This window comes from Plecotus auritus, assembly GCF_963455305.1.
Source record: "Plecotus auritus genome assembly, chromosome: 8".
NCBI classification, from domain to species: domain Eukaryota; kingdom Metazoa; phylum Chordata; class Mammalia; order Chiroptera; family Vespertilionidae; genus Plecotus; species Plecotus auritus.
The window spans coordinates 88,430,272-88,448,858 of NC_137782.1; the positions used below are offsets into that span (position 1 = coordinate 88,430,272).

Sequence of the window (18,587 nt, forward strand, 5' to 3'; positions counted from 1 at the left end):
CCACAATGGGTTCTTAAACTGGACCGGAGGGCCGGAACAAAAGCATGGATGGAGTGTTTGTGTGAACTAATATAAATTCAAAGTAAAGGAGCGGAGGGGAGAGCAAGAGAACCGGATAGAATAGCTGGATCTCGCCCACGGGCCGTAGTTTGCCCAAGGCTGATCTAGAGCCTCTCTGACCCTCAAGGGAGGTCCTGAGAGGTGCCTAAGTCTGGGCCTCTGCCTCAGCCACCAGCTTCAGTCAGAATCTTTGCAAGATGCCAGGGATTGTGGGCCTCAGTGACCCCAGCTCCTCGCTGCACAGCCAGATTCAGCCTCTGTTCTCAGTGGGTGGATGGGTGGCGGGGGGAAGGGTAGGAAGGGTGTCTCCTCCTTGTGCTTGTCCCAGCTCCTCCTCCACCCCAAATGGTATTTGCCTTCCATCCCCTTGACTTTTAAAGGGCTCCATTTTATGCCTCTTTCTGTGTCACGTTCTACTTAGCATTTTCAGCTGTCCCTGTCTCTCACAGCCGCTTTGGAGGGGAAAAAAAGGTCATTCCATAAATCTAACTTGTTATTACCACGACGGCAGTGCCGATCGCTATGACACTCCCCGGGCTGCAAAGGTAGAGCTAATTAGTCGGAAAACTTACTTTTCAGGCGTGAGTCATGGAAGCAGGTGTCAGGGGAGCCTTTAACAAGGCCCTCGAGTCTCGAATGATATTTCCACTCTGCATCACTGCCTATATATTGTGATAGTGCACTGAGAGGCCCCTCTCTCCAGCCCCCAGGGGGAGAGAGAGAGGTGCTCGGAGGCCCAGCATCCAATGTTAAAAACAGATGCCTTTCTACTTCCTGGCCCTCTTTCCAGTTTCCCTTCATTTTTCATTCATTCATTCAACAAGTATTGATTGAGCACCTACTAGGTGCCAGGCCCTGTGCTGGGTGCTGGGGGTGAGCCATGTGGCTGAGTCCCTGCCAGCATAGCACTGGCCTCCGCCTGCTGGAAACGGACCATACGTGCGTGGCAGAGAAATTAACCAGGCAATTTTAGAGCTTGCTCAGTGGGTGAAAAAGATCAAGCAGGTTAGAAGGGAGAGTGGTGGTGGCGGAGGTGCTGGAGTGGACTCTGTAGAGATGTGGCCAGGGAAGTGATGGGAAGGAGCCAGCCGTGCAGTGTTCTATGGGAAGGGCAGTCCCTGCAGAGGGATCACAGGTGTGAAGGCTCTGAGATGGCAACGGGCTAGGTTCATGGAAAGAGCAGAAGAAAGGCCAGTGTGGCTGGGTGGAGTGAGCGAAATAGAGGTGGGAGCTGGGGCTGGGAGGAGGGCGGGGCCCAGGTCATGCAGGGCATTTGTATTTATTCCCAACGTGATGGGCAGCCCCGGTGGATTTAGCAGGGCAGCCAGTGATCAGGTTTGCTTTAGAGCATGCTTTGTGCTGCTGGCCCAGGGGAGGGGCTGTGGGCCAGGATGAAGTGATGCTGCCGGACCTGTGGGGGTGAAGACAGGCTGTGACTGTCTGGCACCGAGGGATGAGGGGCTCTGACCCCTGAGAGCTGAGTTAACCTGGTGGGATGGTCTGGGGTTCCCTCTACTGTGGGTCACCCACAGTACATGAGGTCAGGAGGTGCTCCCGGCGGCAGGTGCTCTGTGGGTCTTTGGGGAACATGGGAGTCCTTTGGGGGCTTCCGACTATGCGTCTCAGACTATTCAGGGAACCACGACACCCCCGCCCCCACCCCTGAAGCATCAACCCCACTCTCAGCTTAAATTTAGACATAGGTAACTAGTTTAAAGTATTTTTCCAAATTTTAAATAAATGTGGAATAGAATTAAAAACACAGCCTCTTCTTTTAAAAGATAAAATGAAGCGATTTCACCTTTGTAGTCAGCAATGCTGACAGGCCCCTTGGTGTGCACTCAACTGTGAGGGGTACCTTGGGGGAAAAGTTTGAGAATACGGGCCTAAAGGTGCAAAATAGGAGAAAAAAGGATGGGCGAGGTGGAAAAAGGGAGCCAAAGAGAAACAAGAGAGAGGGAATTCTGTATTTACCAACAAATTTCCCAAAGCCTTCCTTTCCCTCCAGCCCCACTGGGGCCCCACCTGGCCCGAGAGACCCAAGGGACCCAAAGAGACAGGCCTTTTACTTCTGGTCCCCACACTGGCTGGTTCTGCTGGGAGATACTTTCCTTTCTTAAGAGAACCCAGGGAAGGCGTTCCTTTTCACTGGTTTTCTTTAATTGCATGTGATCCACAGTAAAGACAGACATGCGTTGAGGCCGTTGGTACTTTTTCTCTAGGCACACCCGTGAAGCAGGTCTTTGCTGGGCATGTTATTTACATGGTGGAAAGAGCAAGCCATCTCCATATCGAGGGACACAGGCTTGAGGGCAGGGGCGGGCGGGGACCGTCACGCTGTGTGCTGGGACCAGCTCGGCTGGCTGAGGAGGGCAGGGACCCTTCTGGGATGTTTTAAACATCCTCCCAGGGGCGTGCACTGGGTCAGTCCTAGGCCAGGGCCACGTTCAGAACTGGCACGAACCTTAGAAGGCGTCTGCAGTGATGGCGATAGCGTCAAGCCGCAGGCAGGGCTGGGGGTGTCCTGGTGGTGGCGGTGGTGGTCTCTAGGCTCAGTTCTTGTCTCTGGTGTCTGAGGAGGCACTTCCGAACAAGATGTCACTGTCCTGGGACATGCCGCTCAGCTGCGACTTGGTTTTGATGAGGAACTGGGTCCTCCGGAACATCACCCTCTCCTGCTCCTGCTTGAGCTCCAGGTAAGAGCGGGAGAAGGTGTGGAAGATGGAAGTCACTGGGAAGGCCATGAGGAGGATGCCGCTAAGGATGCTGCTGAGCGCCACCACCTGGCCAGGCGTGCTCCTGGGTACCATGTCTCCATAGCCCACAGTTGTCATGGTGATGACAGCCCACCAGTAGCAGGCAGGGATGCTGGTGAACTCGGGGCTATCGGCCATCTCGTTCTCAATGACGTAGAGGAGGGGGGCAAAGAGGGCGATGGCCACGCAGAGGAAGAGCAGCAGGAGCCCGAACTCCCGGGTGCAGCGGCGGGCAGTGAGCCCCAGCGTCTGCAGCCCCAGGGAGTGGCGGGCCAGGCGCATGACATACAGGATGCGCAGCGCGCGCAGGACCCGCAGCACCAGCCCCACCTTGTCCAGGTAGCTGTTGCCCGTGCCTGGCTTGCGGCGGCCGGAGGCAGCTCCGTCCACCAGCAGGGTGATGTAGTAGGGCAGGATGGCCACCAGGTCGATCAGGGTCAGCGGGCTCCGCAGGAAGGTAAACTTGCTGGGCGCCTGGATGAACCGCAGGAGGAACTCGAGGGAGAACCAGCCCACACACACGGACTCCACGATGAAGACGTTGTGGCACATCTGGGAGCATTGGCCCTGGGGGAGAGGGGAGAGCCCCGGGAGAGGTCAGCAGTCCCACCAGGAGGAGTACGGAGCTCTGTCCCGGGCAGGGCGCTGTGCTACCCGGATGAAAGGTAGTCTGGGCACAGCCGGCCTGCCCGCCTGCCTGTGTCATATGGCCCTGGGGCCTCTATCTAGTGATGCTCACCCCTGGGTGAACACTAGGGCTTGAGGTGTCATCTTGATGCTGACCACCTCTCTTTCTCGCCCAGACCTTGCCCCAGAACTTAGAACCCAGATGGGCTGGGCTGCCTCCCTGATGTCACCTCTTGGGTGTTTGATGGGAGTCACAAACTCCTCATGTCCCAAAACAGCTCCTGACTTTTTTAAACATTTATTTTTGTTGAAGTATAATTGACATGTAAGTGTAAGGTGTCCATGTGCTGATGGGTGCATCTACACATTGCAACATGGTTACTGCCATCGATCGGACACCTCTATCATGCCACATAATGTCATTTCTTTTTTGTGGTGAGAACAATTATAATCTAGTTTCGTTGCAGAGCTGTACACTTGAAAACTGTATAATTTATTAATGAATGTCACCCCGGTAAATTCAATAAAAATTAAAAAAGATCTAGTTTCTTTGGACTCCTGATTTTACCAGCCCGCCTGTCGTTTCCCTGATTAGCAAACAGCGATTCCAACTTTCCCATTTTGCTCAGGACAAGAGACTTAGCCTTGTCCTGACACCTCCTATGTAATCCTCAGGAAGCCCCATCGGCTCTTTATTTAAAATGATTCTAGAATCAAACCACTTCTCACCATGTCCATTGCCCCAACCCTGGTCTAGCCACCATCCTCTCTCACCTGGACAGGGTGGGCACCCCCTGCCTGGCTCCCTCAGCCTACAATCCATTTAGCACACATAGCCAGAGGGACCCTGAGCACATGAGTCAGATCCTGGCCCTCCTTAATCAGCACCCCTCTCATGACTCAGAGGGATAGAACAAGTCTCCCAGGATACACGTGGCAGCTGCCACCTGTCCCGTTTCCTCACCCTTGACCACCTCGCTCACCTGCTCCCGCCTCGTGGGTCTCCTCACTGCCCCTCCAACAGCCCAGGCTCACCCCCAGCCCGGCCTTGACTTTCCCCAGCAGGATTCCTCTTCCCCAGACACCCACATGGCTCTGCCCTCCTGCCTCCAGCTCTTCGCTTCAATATCACCTTCCCAGGGAGGCCTTGGTGACCCCTGGTTTAAAAATCACCCTCTCCCTTTGTCCTATACCCGATTCCCCTTATCCCACTCTATTTATTCATAGCACTTACCATCTTTTAATATGCTTTAAGTACTTATTTATCATGGTTATTGTCTGTCTCTGCCCCCTCCTCCCTGTCCCAACAGACTGTAACCCCAAGGATGGGGCAGTTTGTTGACTTGAAAAGGCCCGGCGTGCGGCAGGTGAGCAGCTCACATGTGTTACCTGGATGGATAGAAGAGCACTGGACTGGCGTTCAAACAGAGGGGGCAACTCAAGGCCAGGCGGGCAAAGGAAATGGGGGCGCTGAGCCATTTGGGGTGGAGGCTGCCCGAGAGCATGGCCATCACTTCCACCCCTTGATCACTGCCCTGAATCACTAATTCAGGCTTGAGACAGCCTCATAGAAGAAAAGCTGGAAATCTGGAGTTTTCCATGAAATCTCCTGGATTTGAAATGTTGTGATAAGTCAGTACAAAGAAAACACTCAATCGGCCTCTCACACACACCTGCGTGCTGCTTTTGGCAGGCGGGCTGCCAGCTGGTCTCTGGAATATAACTGGATGGTGGTGACCTCAAGTTCAAAGGGGCCTTTTGGCAGAGAGGCAGGCACTGATGGTTGTGGCCTGGGGCATCCTGTGGTCCCTGGGCACAGCTGGGTTCTGCGAGTCCTGCTCTAACAGCTCTCTCTCTAGAAACACGTTAGAGGCTGGAGAGATGAACTCATACTGGGGGGCTCTGAGGTCTCAGACTTCTTATTCTCACACATGTGGTCACAGGGGTGTCACTGTCCTCCCTCCACTGGCCTTGAAGCTCCTTGAGGCTGGAAGACGTGTCCTGGTCACCCTGCCTCCCTGTGGTGCCTGAATACATAGACATACAAATGGGTGCTCACAGAGGAACTGAAGCAGTGCACCCCACTGCTCCCCAAATGAAGTCAAAGAATAGTACTGTCACTGAATCATGAGAAAGGCTAAGTACTACTTTTTAAAAAGCAAATATTAGAAGTTGAATAAAACAGTGGCTTTATTAGTATTTTCCTGATGAAATCAGGGTTACATATGTTGGAGCTAAAACAAAATCTATACTAATCTAAATACACGTACTTCCAGACAGGTCTCAAATGATGAGCATTTTCTCTTTTTTTTGTAGGTGAGGAACCTGAGGCACAGAGAGGTTAAGTAACTTGCCTACAGATGCACAACCAGAGTGGAGGAAATCAGATTTAAATTTAGGCTGTCTGGCTCCAGTCCTGCCCTCTTCATCAGCACCCCTTATGCCTATAAATAGTTAATTTTACTGGGTGATGCTGTGGTTGCACCATTTGTTTTTAAAATCCAACATATATAGCCCTGGCTGGTGCAGCTCAGTTGGTTGGGTGTCATCCTGTGCACTGAAAGGTTGTCAGGGCACCTGCCTGGGTTGTGGGCTAGATTCCCGGTGGGTGTGTGTGTGTGCAGGAGGCAGCTGATTGCTGTTTAACACTCACATCGATGTTTCTCTCTCTCTCTCCCTCTCCACACCTCTTTCTCTAGAGAATAAAAAACTAATAAAGTAAAATTCAATATATAAAAAAGTGCCAGATATCCTCTGTGGGTTATAAATGCAAAAGTATTGTTACTTCTTCCATAATGCATGTATGTGGAAAACCTCATGTGGTGAGCAGCTCTAGTTCTCCATCAGGGTACACAGCCAGTGCTCAATAAATGCTGGCTGGCATGATATTTGGATTTAGTTCATACTGCCAAACCTATTTCTCCAATGTCTATACAATTTACACCTGTCTAAACCAAACCTTTCTGTCTGTCTTGAAACTTGCTCCCAGAAACCCCATGTGTGGGGAAGGGGTCCTGACTCAAAGGCTCCAGGGTCTCACACAGAAGGAGGCTGAACTGGGGAGCAGACATCCCGGGGACTCAGCTCCCACCGAGAGCGGCTATGTGGGATGGCAGACCAGCAGGCCCCACCATACAGATTTTTAACAGGAGCGGGGAGTTTGAATTTTTAAATGAAAAACACCTTACTTTTAAATGTTGGGGCCCTAGCTGGTTTGGCTCAGTGGATATAGCGCCGGTCTGCAGACTGAAGGGTACTGGGTTCGATTCTGGTCAAAGGCACATGCCTGGGTTGCGGGTTTGATCCCTAGTGTGGGGCGTGCAGGAGGCAGCTGATCAATGATTCTCTCTCATCATTGATGTTTCTCTCTCTCCCTTCCTTTCCCTTCCTCTCCGAAATCAATAAAAATATATATTAAAAATAAATAAATGTTGGGGATCAAGTCAACATTTTGGGGAGTGCAGCCCATAACCCACCTTTGTGGGCTATATTAGGACTCAGGCTCCATGTGGAACCCATAGTTCCATATTTAAGAACACGGAATTTGGACTCCGTCAGACCTGGGTCTGGGCAAGCTGCTCGGCCTCAGTGTTCTCATCTGTCACGTGGCTGGGAGAACACCTGTACAGGGGTACAGGGATGCTGGAAGAGTCTCTGTCAGATCGGATGCAGGCAGGGCTGCAGCCGGCCCCTGGTTCCCCTGCTAAGTGGTGGCCTTGAGAATGGAGCACACCCTGCGCCAGCTTCTGGAGTAAACCCTTTCCATGCACTCACTTATTTAATACAAAGAAATGCTCACTATTTGAAGACACGTGCCTACACGCATCCCTACCACAAAAATTACATTTCTGGGGTATTTTTATACAAGGGAATTTGGAAGGTTGAGAAAGGACTTAAGTGGGTGAAATAAATGTTGATGATGTGTCATGTGCTTCAGGCCAAGCACATCATAAATCATGCCATCCATTTATTCACTCATTCAATCATCCAACAGAGAGCGCTGGAGTGTCTTATGGTGCTGGACACTGCTGTAAGACACTGGGGCACAGGGCCTAGAGCAGGACAGGTATGGAACTCATATTTGAATATAAAGGTGGATGATATAATGTCAGGAGGGAGGGAGGATGGTCCTCAGCCAGTGCAGTCAAGGAAGGCCTCCTGGAGGAGGCGACACTGTGAAAGTTGTGGACTTCTAGCAGACAGCTTTGTCTCCTGTCCTGAGTGACCACCCCCCATGCAGCGAGTCTCCCCGCATACAGTTGTGGGCTCTTACCTGCTCCTCCTCCTCCCTCAAGCTGGGCAAGGTGCTGATGGAGAGATTGACAGCGGTGATGGTGACAAAGAGCACTGACAGGCAGGCAAACACCTTGCCTGGCAGCCCTGAGTGCGGCCTCTCCACCATGTCACGCAGCCTCCGCATGCAGTGGCCCCGGTGGCCATCACCCTCCGCCAGGCCCTCACTGTCCTGGCTGTCACTGTCCAGCGGGTCTTCCTCATCCTCCCGTTCCACCATCTCGGCAAACTCCTCCATCTTCTGCAGGTAGCGGCGTTTGCAGCAGCCATCCAGGTGGTCCTCAGCGATGCCCCAGTACAGCAGCTCCTCCTGGAAGGACAGGGCACACATTTCACGCAGCAGCCGCAGCTTGCCCGCCCGCAGGAAGGTCAGGATGGTGCCGAAGGCCCCCGGGTTGCGGTCGAAGAAGAATTCATTGCAGGTGACATCGTAGTCATCGCACACGTTGAGGATGTCGTCAAAGTTGGTGCAGGCCTTGAGCTGGCCCAGCCGCGTCATCGGGAACTCCTCGAGCGTGGTCCAGGGCAGCGAGTACTTGATGCCACCCACATTAATGATGATCCGCCTCCAGCGGTCCTCGGGCAGGCCACCCTGGCGGGCCTCATCCTGAGGCCGCAGCCGTTGGGCCCGGCGGTAGAAGACGCCCTTGAGTGACTGGCTCTGTGGGAAGAAGGCCGGGTGGGAGGAGGCGTCGGAGGTGCAGCTCAGGGCGCTGTAGTCGTAATCAGAATTGTCTCCTGGTAAGAGGGTCATTTTGAGTCTTCACATCCCTCTCCGGCCTGGGGGAAGAAGAGAGGAGACCCTTAGAGACTCCCGAGTCTCAGCTGACAATGCTGATCCTGCAGATTATTTGCTGCTGTAGACTGAATTGTGTCCACCAAATTCATAGGGAGAAGCCCTAACCCCAGTGGGACCATATTCGAGGAGGGGCCTTGGGGCAGTGACTAGGTTTAGATGAGGCCATGAGGGTGGGGCCCTCATGATGGGATTAGTGTCCTTATAAGGAGAGGAAAAGATACCAGAGCCTTGCCCCTCCACCCTGTGAGTGCCAGTAAGGGGGCACCATCTATAAGCCAGGAAGAGAGTCCTCATCAGAACCTCACCAGGTTGGCAGCCTGATCTCGGACTTCACCTCCCCTCCTCACTCCGAACTGTGAGCAATAAATGTCTTGTTTATGAGCCACCCAGTTTAGGTATTTGGTTATAGCAGCCCCAGTGGACGAAAACATTCACTTAAGAGTGAAAATAGCAACAGCATCCTTCAGCATCCCCTAAGTGTTACAGTTCCTCTACACCCGCCTCATTTATATAAGTATGCTGAGTGCTGCTGTGTGCCAGGAGCTGCTGTAGGCACTGCTGATTCACAGCCACACACAGAATCAGACAGGGTCCCCGGCCTGTGGAGCTGGCGTCCCACAGGACTGTCAGGCAACTTCTGTACTATTATTTACTTAAAACTTCATTGTACATTAGCCCCAATTTTTTCTATTTGTTTAGCTTGTAAAGGTAGTTTAGTGTGGACCAGTGATTCTCAACGAGGGCCAATTTCTCCCCCAGGGGACACATGGCAATGTCTGGAGGCATTTTTGATTGTCATGTCTGGTGGATGCTATTGGCATAGTAGATAGGGGCCAGAGATGCTTCTAAATTTCCTACAGTGCACAGGCCAGGCCCCACAACAGAGAATTATCTGGTCCCCAAGGCCCACAGTGCCAAGGAGGAAAGGCACGGGTGTGGTGGTTATGAGCATAGACTCTGCAGCCTCATGCCTGGGCAAGTTACTCAACCTTCATGTGTTTTAATGTCCTCATCTGTGAAATGGGTATAAACATAGGACCTACTTCATGGAATTATCAAGACGATTCAATGAAGAGTACTTAATACAGTGCCTGGCACATAGTAGGTATGCAATGATTATTATTACTATTTGTATTTATCTTGGAGTGATGTTGCTCTCATAAATGGGAAAAGTATATCATTTGCCACCAATAAGAGGTAATGTCCAAAGAAATGCACAGTTACGACAACAGTGCCACGTTCGTTCACGAATCAGCAAACGTCCCCTTGAGGATACAGGAGTGAAAAAGACAGGCATGCTTGCTCCTCCAGGAAGCCTTCTTGGCTTTGCCAGCTAAATCGAGCTCCCTCTGCCCCACCTTCATGGTGCATTTATCTCCACTGCACTTATCACCCATTTTTAGAATTATCTGTGCACAAGCCTGGCTTCTTTATTAGACTCCCTGCTCCCTGGGGGGGAGAACTGTACTTGACTCATCTCTTAATCTCTGTGCCCAGCAGCATCAGAGCTCAGAGAAGTGTTTGCTAAATGAGTACATTTCCTGCTGAAGAGGCTGACATGGTGAGGGCACTTCTGAGAAACTGAGGTCAAAGTATCAGCTTACGTAGACTCCTTCCCTCCCAACCCTCCAAGCTAGAATGAGACTGCTTATTCATCCATAGCTCCTGGGCTGAATTTGGTTCACAAATATTTTTCCTGATATGGAGAAGATTTTGAAAGATGAGAAATTTTATGTAAAAATTCATGTTCTTGGTTTCTTTTGAAACCCAGGCTATCTGGCAACATTCGGCCCAAATTCCAGCTGAGAGATGACTGTCCCCTTTATTTATTTATTTTTTAAATATATTTTATTGATATTTTACAGAGAGGAAGGGAGAGAGATAGAGAGCTAGAAACATCGATCAGCTGCCTCCTGCACACCTCCCACTGGGGATGTGCCCGCAACCAAGGTACATGCCCTTGACCGGAATCGAACCTGGGACCCTTCAGTCCGCAGGCTGACGCTCTATCCACTGAGCCAAACCGGTTTCGGCATGACTGTCCCCTTTAAGCAGGGCGTGCATGCTGCCATCCGCCACAGTCCCCACCTTTCCCTGTTGCCTTCCTAACACCCCTCTACTTCCTGGCCCCTGTAGGCATTTGAGTTTGAGATCCTCAAATCATAGCAACAGAGGTCTCCAGACTTAAGCCAATCTATAGAAGAGCAGTGACTGTAATTGCTTTATAAAAGCACCATCCCTCCCCCAAACCCAGTCCCCATGGAAGCACGTGGTGCCATCAAAATCCATCAATTCCACATGGAAACTCATTTCTAGTACCTGAGTGTCAATCTGTACCCTGGACACGCGCGCGCGCGCACACACACACACACACACACACGTGTGCGTGTACACACACACACACACACACACACTCACACACTCACCTGTCCAGATGAGAAACAGTGTTTACTAGGAGCTGGGGTGGGGGGTGGGGTTCCACACTGGAGAGGAGATTTTTCCTAATAGGAATCCTTCTACAAAAGTGATGATTTCGTCACTCTACCTTTGGGGATAGCTAGTGTCACAAATTGGGTTTGGAAAAACTAGGATATACCTGTGCTTAAAATAAAAATGATTTGATTTTAGAGCATTGAGAATGCTTTTAACTTGACTTAAAATTGGAGTCCATCTCCTCAGGCAAAGCTGCCACAATACCCCCTCCCCCCCAGGAGTGACAGGCGTCCCCTTTAGGCACGTCACACCAGTGAGCCACCATCATCTTCGGCTCTGCTAAAGTATCTTTGCCACCGAAGACAAGAGGAACATGAATTCTGTTTGGCGAGAATGATGATGACGGAGGCCAAGGAACATTCCTCTGGCCCTGCAAGCCCCGGAGGGCTCTTGTGAAACCCACACGGCTGTCATCCCCTCTGCTCTTGAGGAATTTCTTCTTCCCACCCTCAGCGTCCTCTCCAGCAGGAAGCTCCCCCAGTGCGTGTTGCCTCCTTTCTCTCTCACCACTGGGGTCTGTTGTGAGTGAAAGCCTCAGTGTCCTGCGTGGAAAGTTATCCTGTCCCAGCAGATGGTTCAGGATGGAGAAGAGGGAGAAGCAAACTTCATTCGGGCCACTCCCACTCGGAGGGCCGGACCTGCCATTTGCTAGCTGAGGGATGGGCACACGTCTCCTCGCTCCCAGTCCGATGGGTGTGGGAGGACAGCTCCACATGCTCCAGACTCTACACTCCCCAGTGAAGGTCATAAATCAAACAGGCCGCGAAGTCCTGCTTCTGGAAAGTAACGCCACTTCTCACCCAGCCTGACACCCTCACAAAAAACCCGGTCTTTTAAAATTTCTCTGCGGTGTTGGGTCTGTCACTTCGAGAGCATGATGGAAGATAGTGATTTTACCTCTGAGGGTCTATGGATTCCAGCTTGAGGGACAACTTGCTGACCACCCCAAGCTGGGGAAGCAGAAGAGCCCACTGGCTCTGACATCCGGAGACCTGGGTTCAAGGCCAGTCACTGTGACTCTGGGCAAGACATGTCTTGCCTTTGAGACTCAGTTTCCTCATCTGTAAAATGGGGATATGATTAGCTCCCGCCTCCTTGAGTTGCGGTGAAGACTAAAGCAAATGACACAGTGACATGATTGCCCCAATGCTGGACATGCAATTGTGGGGGGAGGGAGGTTTCTGTCATCCCTCCTTCCACTAGCCAAGGGTGACTCCTTTCTCGACCTGATCCAGTGGGATTTGAACCCAGCATTGTCTGAGCCTGAGAGCCCATTGCTGGGGGATGTGGTCTGGTGCTGCCTCGGGGAAAGTCCTCAGGGATGCGGAGGGAAATGGAGGATGCTGCTGCCTTCTGACCCAGGAATCCCACTGCGGGTAGATTTCCCAGGTCTGGGTTTTCTGGGGTCTTGGCAGACATTGCCGGTAATAAATTTTTTTGCACTCAGATCCTTGATTCAGGATCTACTTCTGGGAAATCAGATGTAAGAGAGGAACAAGGTACAAGAATGTGCATCCCAAGTTGCGGGTTGTGCTAAGAGGTCCCCTCGTGCCCATCGGGGCGGGGTAGGGGGGATGGATAAGGGAGTCATGGTAGATGCAGATGGTGGATCCCCGTAGACGGCACAGGAATTGGAAGAAACACACTAGATGTAGATTTAGCAACACATTTAGGTCTTAGAAACATGGTGCCGAGAGGAAAAAGAAACAGAAGTTTATAGCACTATGCTATTTATGTAAATGAGCACACACACTATTACATATTTTACAAAGACTTATGTACATGTAGGGATCTATATCAACCACGGGGAAGGTGCCTGGGGGGAGGGAAAGGGAGACAAGCGTGGGGAATGGGGACTGCAATGAAGGGGCCAGTGAATAATATGGCCCAGCCCAGGCCCAGGATGAAGAGAGAAGTAGACAGAGTGTGGTTAACACAACTCTGGGCTTTAATCCAGGTAAAAAAATAAAAAAATAAAAAAGAAAAAGAAAAAGAAAAATGGAAGCATAAGAGCAACCAAGCCACCGGGTTCCGACTCACCCTGGTGCTGAGTGGAGATGCAGACTTGCCAGCCTCGCCCAGACCTTCACCAGGTGCTGGAGGGGGAGGCCCAGGAGTGGGCATTTTGACATGTTCCCTTAGAAAGTCTCACAGATGCTCAGGAGAGAAAGAGAGGATGCCATGAATGCCTAGAGATCCCCCAGGGGCTGAGGGGTGCAAGAACGGCTCTGAGCTTTGGAAGGGAGCCCCTTGCCTAATCTCTCAATGTCCTTGGGATTCTGGAAGGCTCTGTGGGCCCCACATTTGGGGAGATTCACTGGAGAAGCAGAAACCCTCTGGCTTGAGAGAAAAAAACTGCATTGGGAACGGCTCGATCAACTCCCAGGTATGAGCCAGCAGAGCCACCGACACTCCAGTGTAAGCTCTTCTGGACTCCTGGGAGGAGAATGCTCACCAGCAATGACTGAGGGCTGAGTCCACGTTTCCAAAGACAAATGAGAATTCAAACCGGAAAGAGTTCTGAGTGGCACCCCCACCATGAGGCCACTCTGCGGTCAGGGTTGACTTGGGTGGGGATGCACAGCTTGGTGGGTAGGAGCAGGAGGGGACTCCGCCCTTCCATCCTACGCTCATCCTTAGGACAGAGCTCTCTGTCCCTCTTCTAAGTGGGAGGGGGGCTGCAGACAGACAGACAGAGCGCACATGCTCGCTAAGCAGTCATAGCGCTATAACAGCAGCAACCTCATCCTCCCCCAATCGCACACTGAGTGCCAGGCACTGTGTAAGAGCCTTAATTCCGTGAGCCACGTCCTTCCCTAAGGGGCAGGTGTTACCATTAACTCCCCCATTTTGCAGATGAGGCAATTGAGGCTTTGAGAAGTGAAAACTCAGGACCCTGATAATAAGTGATGAAGCCCAAATCAAACTAAATCTGTGTGACTCCAAACCAAATCTGACTCTGCATTTCCCTGCCTCCCCGGAGGTGTTCTGGGGTGCGAGCCAGAGGTCCTTTCCCATGGGGTGCATGTCTCCACTACCTGGGTCTCTCAGCTCTGTTTTCTTCAGACAAACTTTTGGATGGTCTTTAGGGATGCAGAGAAGCAGGCGGTTGCTCGTGGCCGGGGGAAACATCTTTATTCCTACTGCGCATTTGCACAGGAGCAGAGGAAGGAATCAACAAAATGCCCGCATTTGTCAAGTTCTGAGTTGCCATTTTGGCTTCTGGGCAGAAGCTCTCGTGTGGCACCAGCCAGGCGTGAGGGTGGGGTCTCTGGCTCACCATCTGTAACTGATGAGCCATGCCCCTATGGTGGGCAAAATAATGGTCCCCCAAAGATGTCCACATCCTCATACCCAGAACCTGAGACTATGTTACCTTACACGTCAAGAGATGTTGCTGGTGTGATTCAATGCAGGATCTGAGATGGGGATGGTCTGGATCATCTGTGGGCCCTGTCTAATCACAGGGGTCTTTAGAAGAGGGAGGGAGGAGGGTCTGAGTCAGAATGTGATGACGGAAGCAGAGGTTGGAGTGATGCGGGGCCAGGGGACAAAGATGCAGGCAGCTTCTAGAAGCTGGAAAAGGCAAAGAAATGGATTATCCCCAGAAGGAGCACAGCCCTGCCAACCTCTTGATGTTCACCCAGAGACCCACTTTGAACTTCTGATCTCCAAAAACAGGAAGACAATAAATCTGTGTTGCTTTAAGCCACGAAATGGGTAGTTATATGTGACAGTAATAAACTAACACAGCCTCCAGGGCAACTTCTTAAAAGAAGAGCATTTCTTCCCTGAGCTCCCGAGGTTCCTTCTCACACCACATTTCTCAACCTGTGTCCTTCCCTCATTCCAAGCAGGTGTCCGGGGACCCATTGCTCTCCCCATGCTGCGCTTTCCCTGCCAGTGTGGCTTCCTCGGCCAGGGTTAGGGCTCCTGGCTGGGATGACCCAGACTTGGGTGATACTGCATTAATCTCCAATTAAAACGTTAATCAAAATGGATCCAGCCATTAGCCTGGCCCAGGTCCTGGCGTGCTGAATCTTTCCGAGAGACGCTGTACACACGGGGAGAGTCTTTCCTAGCTGCTTGCCGTCCGTCTTCATAATAATCCAAGCAGGCTGAACCTCTGTCCAGCTTCTTTTGAGCTGGGGCCCAAGTTCCTGGGGGGGGGGTATATTTTCTGGGAGCTGGGCTCTTCCCTCCACCCTCCACCTACCCCCACATGAGTAAATGTGCCAGAGTCACCTGCCCCCCTCACCCCCCACACCCAGAAAAAGAGACAGAGGCAGCTTCTAGAGCCGCCTCACTCAGCTGCTGCAAAATACCACCAAATGCACATTTGCCTTCCACCAGGAGGTGTTTCGGGGTGCGAGCCAGAAGGTCCTTTTCTATTTGTCTCCTTGCAGGGTGAAATCTGGGAACACAGGCATACACAAAGGAGCAGGCTTGGGGAAGCAGTGGGGACCTTGGGACAGCAGGAAGGGGCCACCTGCTTAAATAATCCCTCAGTTCTTTTTCCTTAGTGAGGGTGATGGCTGCAGTCTCTGGGGTAAGCCAGGGTGGGGAGGTGAGGAAGGGAGGAGGGACAGCATGGAGGTGCCTGCCTGCCTGGGAGGCGTGAGGCGCGGGCGTGAGGACCCGCAGAGCAGGGGAAAATCTGAGGCACAGCTCAGATCCTATCTGTAGCACATTCACTCTATGTTCCGATTTTGTTAATCAAACACAGCCGGCTATATAATAAAAATGGCCAACAGTGATTGAGTGCTTGCTGCTCTACTTTCTTGCCTCTCCCTTTCTGTTAATTCTATTTGGAGTGGCTCTTCCAGCCGCCATTTCCCACTCAGGGACTCCATTTCTGGGTTTAATGAGTCAACCAAGAGTGGCTTCCCAGACCTCTATATCTTCCGACAACAGGACATGTTGACTCTTCATTACATATAAGAAAGGGAAGTGGAGAAAGGCTGGCCCAGTCAAGACACCCTGCAGGGGTCCAGAGGGTTAATCCCTTGAATCTCAGGACACAGGTCTCTGTTCTTCTCTTCCCAGGGGCAACTCCCTCACCTCTTGCCAGAGCACCAGTGTGTCTGGTGCAGAGAATTCAAGGTGGCGGTGGGACCCCAGGTGGCTTCAGGGCAGCCTGCATTCTCAAGCCTCCAGGCAGGAGTCAAGGCTCTCTTGTTTCCAGCACATTCATGGTTCCCAGTGGGTTTGGAATGTGTCCCACAACAGACATCTTTCTGCTGGAGAGGGCTGGGCTAGGGAATGGCTGCTGAGGGCAATTCCCAGGAGCCATCTTGCCCATGTTTCAGACACCTGACCCACTCAGGAGGTCCTCTGCAGAGCTCCAAGGAAGAGGGCATAGGGGTCAAGCTTAGGTCCAGCACAGCCTGAGAAGTCCAGCCCCTGGCCATGAGCCCCTCCCCTGGCCCAGCATCGGGGCTGGTCTCCCCCAGTGCCCAACTTTCCTTGGGGAGGCTGCCCATAGTGACTCTGACTGCAGTAACGTGTGTGGGTATCAAACACACCCTAGTGACAAACCTCGGCTCAGATTCACAGAGGCAGGAGCCTCCCCCTATCCCTCCCAATGTGCAATGAATCAGCTCCTGCTCCCTCCTCTCACTCCCCCTGAACTTATCTCAAGGTGTCAGCAAAGCGGGGGGGGGGGGGTGTCTCTGTGTCTGTCTCATCCACCTGGGTGACTTAGGTGCCTGGCACCCTGCAAGTGCGTAAGAATAGCAAGTGTTTAAGAAAATGCCTGCTGAATGGACAGCTAACTCATGGACCTCATGGGTGGGAGCCTGCCTTCATCTGTAATGTTAGATCAGTGTTTCTCAACCCTTCTCCCATTCCCATCCTCCCCTAAGGAGCCTCTTACAGACCCTTTCCTTCTACCCTAGAACCTGTTCCAGACTCCCTTCTCCCCTGGAGAATGAACACACTAGATGGCCACAGAAGGGCCCTTCTACAACCTGTCCAGTGACTTTCTGCCCTACACACATGGGGGCTGCTGAGACAGCCACCCCACAGGCTGGGGGCTCTTCAAGGGAGTGCTGGGTCTCAATTCCCTTTAAGCTGCCAGCCGCCCTCCGTCCTATCCTGTCCCCACCCCACCCTTCTCCTTCCATGTTCTCTCCCCAGCAGGGGCCTCAGTAACTGTTTGTTAAATGAATGAAATAATAGCTGTTAGGCTCTTGGCATGGTGAGCTGTGCATAGTAGGTGCTCAGACAATCTTTGTCCAATCCACGAATGAGGGAATGAACTTTTCTCCTTTCCTTTCTCACTCCAAAACTCCAATCCATCCAGGCTGAGCCCCTCCTAAGTAGGGGGACCCTGAGGCTGAGGTGGTGACTACCCACTTTATCTATCAGATGCTGGAGCCGCAGGTGAAGGGTTGTCTGGGAACCCCCAGCGCGTAGCACGCAGTAGGCACTCAATAGAAGCTTGCTGAGTTAATGAATGACTCAATGAAGCCCACTGGTGGAAAGCCCCATTCCCTGCCTAAGGATGGAGTGAATGAGCGAGTGACAGACGCCCCGTCCACCTCCCCCAATTCTCCCTCCTCCCAGGATCTGCAAGGCGGTGAGATACCTCCGCCTCCGCTAGGATGCGTCCCCCCGACCCCCCACTCCCCCAAGTCACCGCCGTGGAAAAGGTCCCACACTTCGCACCCTGGTGACCACCCTCGAAAAAAACACCAGCTGGTCGCACACTGTGACCGTGGCGAGCGCGCTCTACGCCCTGCCCGCAGGTGCACCTAGATCCTCTGTCGCCCCAGTCACGCTCCTCAGCAGGTTTTGGGGTCGGCGCAGAGGAGCCCCGAACGGTCCCCGAGCCCGAGTTTGCAGGCTCGGGGGTCAGTCGGGACTCGGTGGCGCCTGGCGAGGCTGCGGCGCGCAAAGTTCCCACCTCAAGTTGCCGTCGCGGTGTCCCCGCCTCGGAGTTGGCCGGGCCGCGGCTTCGTCCCCCGGGCTGCCCGCGGGTCCCAGGCGAGAACCCAGGCGGCACGGGGCCGGAGGCCTCCCGGGTCTCCCCTGCCGTCTCCTGGAGCCGCAGGCAAGCTCGGGCTCCCGGGCCGGCTCAGCTCCCGCACTCGGACCCAGGGCCGCCCGCTCTGCCTCGCGGTCCCCGCCGGGCTCCGTGTGCGCCGGGAGCACCGCGCGGCAGCCGCCGAGGGAGGGAGCGGGGCAGGAGGCGGGACGGAGGGAGGGACCGAGCGCGGGGCGGGCAGAGGGGCGGTGGCAGGAGCGCGGCGCCGTCTCGCCCCGCAGTCCAGCCGAGGCAACACACCGGCGCCCGGCGTCCGGGTGTCCAGCTCGCGGCTCTTATCACGGACGGACAGCGCTCCACGCTGCCCCTCCCGAGCTCTGCCCGGCCTCACGCGCGCAGCGCCCCCTGCCACCACCACGCCTCCCCCCAACCCTCCGCGCTGGCGGCCCGCATGGTTCCCGCGCTCCACCGCCTTGGGGCTGCTGGCGCTCCAACCTCCGGGGTCGCGCGTGCCTTCCCTGGCGGTTGTAGGGCGCCTCTGGTCCTGGACCCTTGCGCCACTGCTGCAGGG

General features: G+C 53.2%; 1 protein-coding gene across 1 annotated transcript; it reads right to left on the bottom strand.

The window, feature by feature from the left end:
* Positions 1 to 2,012: 2,012 nt before the first annotated feature.
* KCNG1 (potassium voltage-gated channel modifier subfamily G member 1) lies at positions 2,013 to 18,172 on the bottom strand. Its single transcript, XM_080683871.1, has 3 exons — positions 17,936 to 18,172; positions 7,717 to 8,516; positions 2,013 to 3,383 (listed from the first exon to the last, which is right to left on the bottom strand). The coding sequence occupies exons 2-3, from the start codon at positions 8,488 to 8,490 to the stop codon at positions 2,613 to 2,615; spliced, it is 1,545 nt and encodes a 514-aa protein (XP_080539997.1). The 5' UTR covers positions 8,491 to 8,516; positions 17,936 to 18,172; the 3' UTR covers positions 2,013 to 2,612.
* Positions 18,173 to 18,587: the final 415 nt, after the last annotated feature.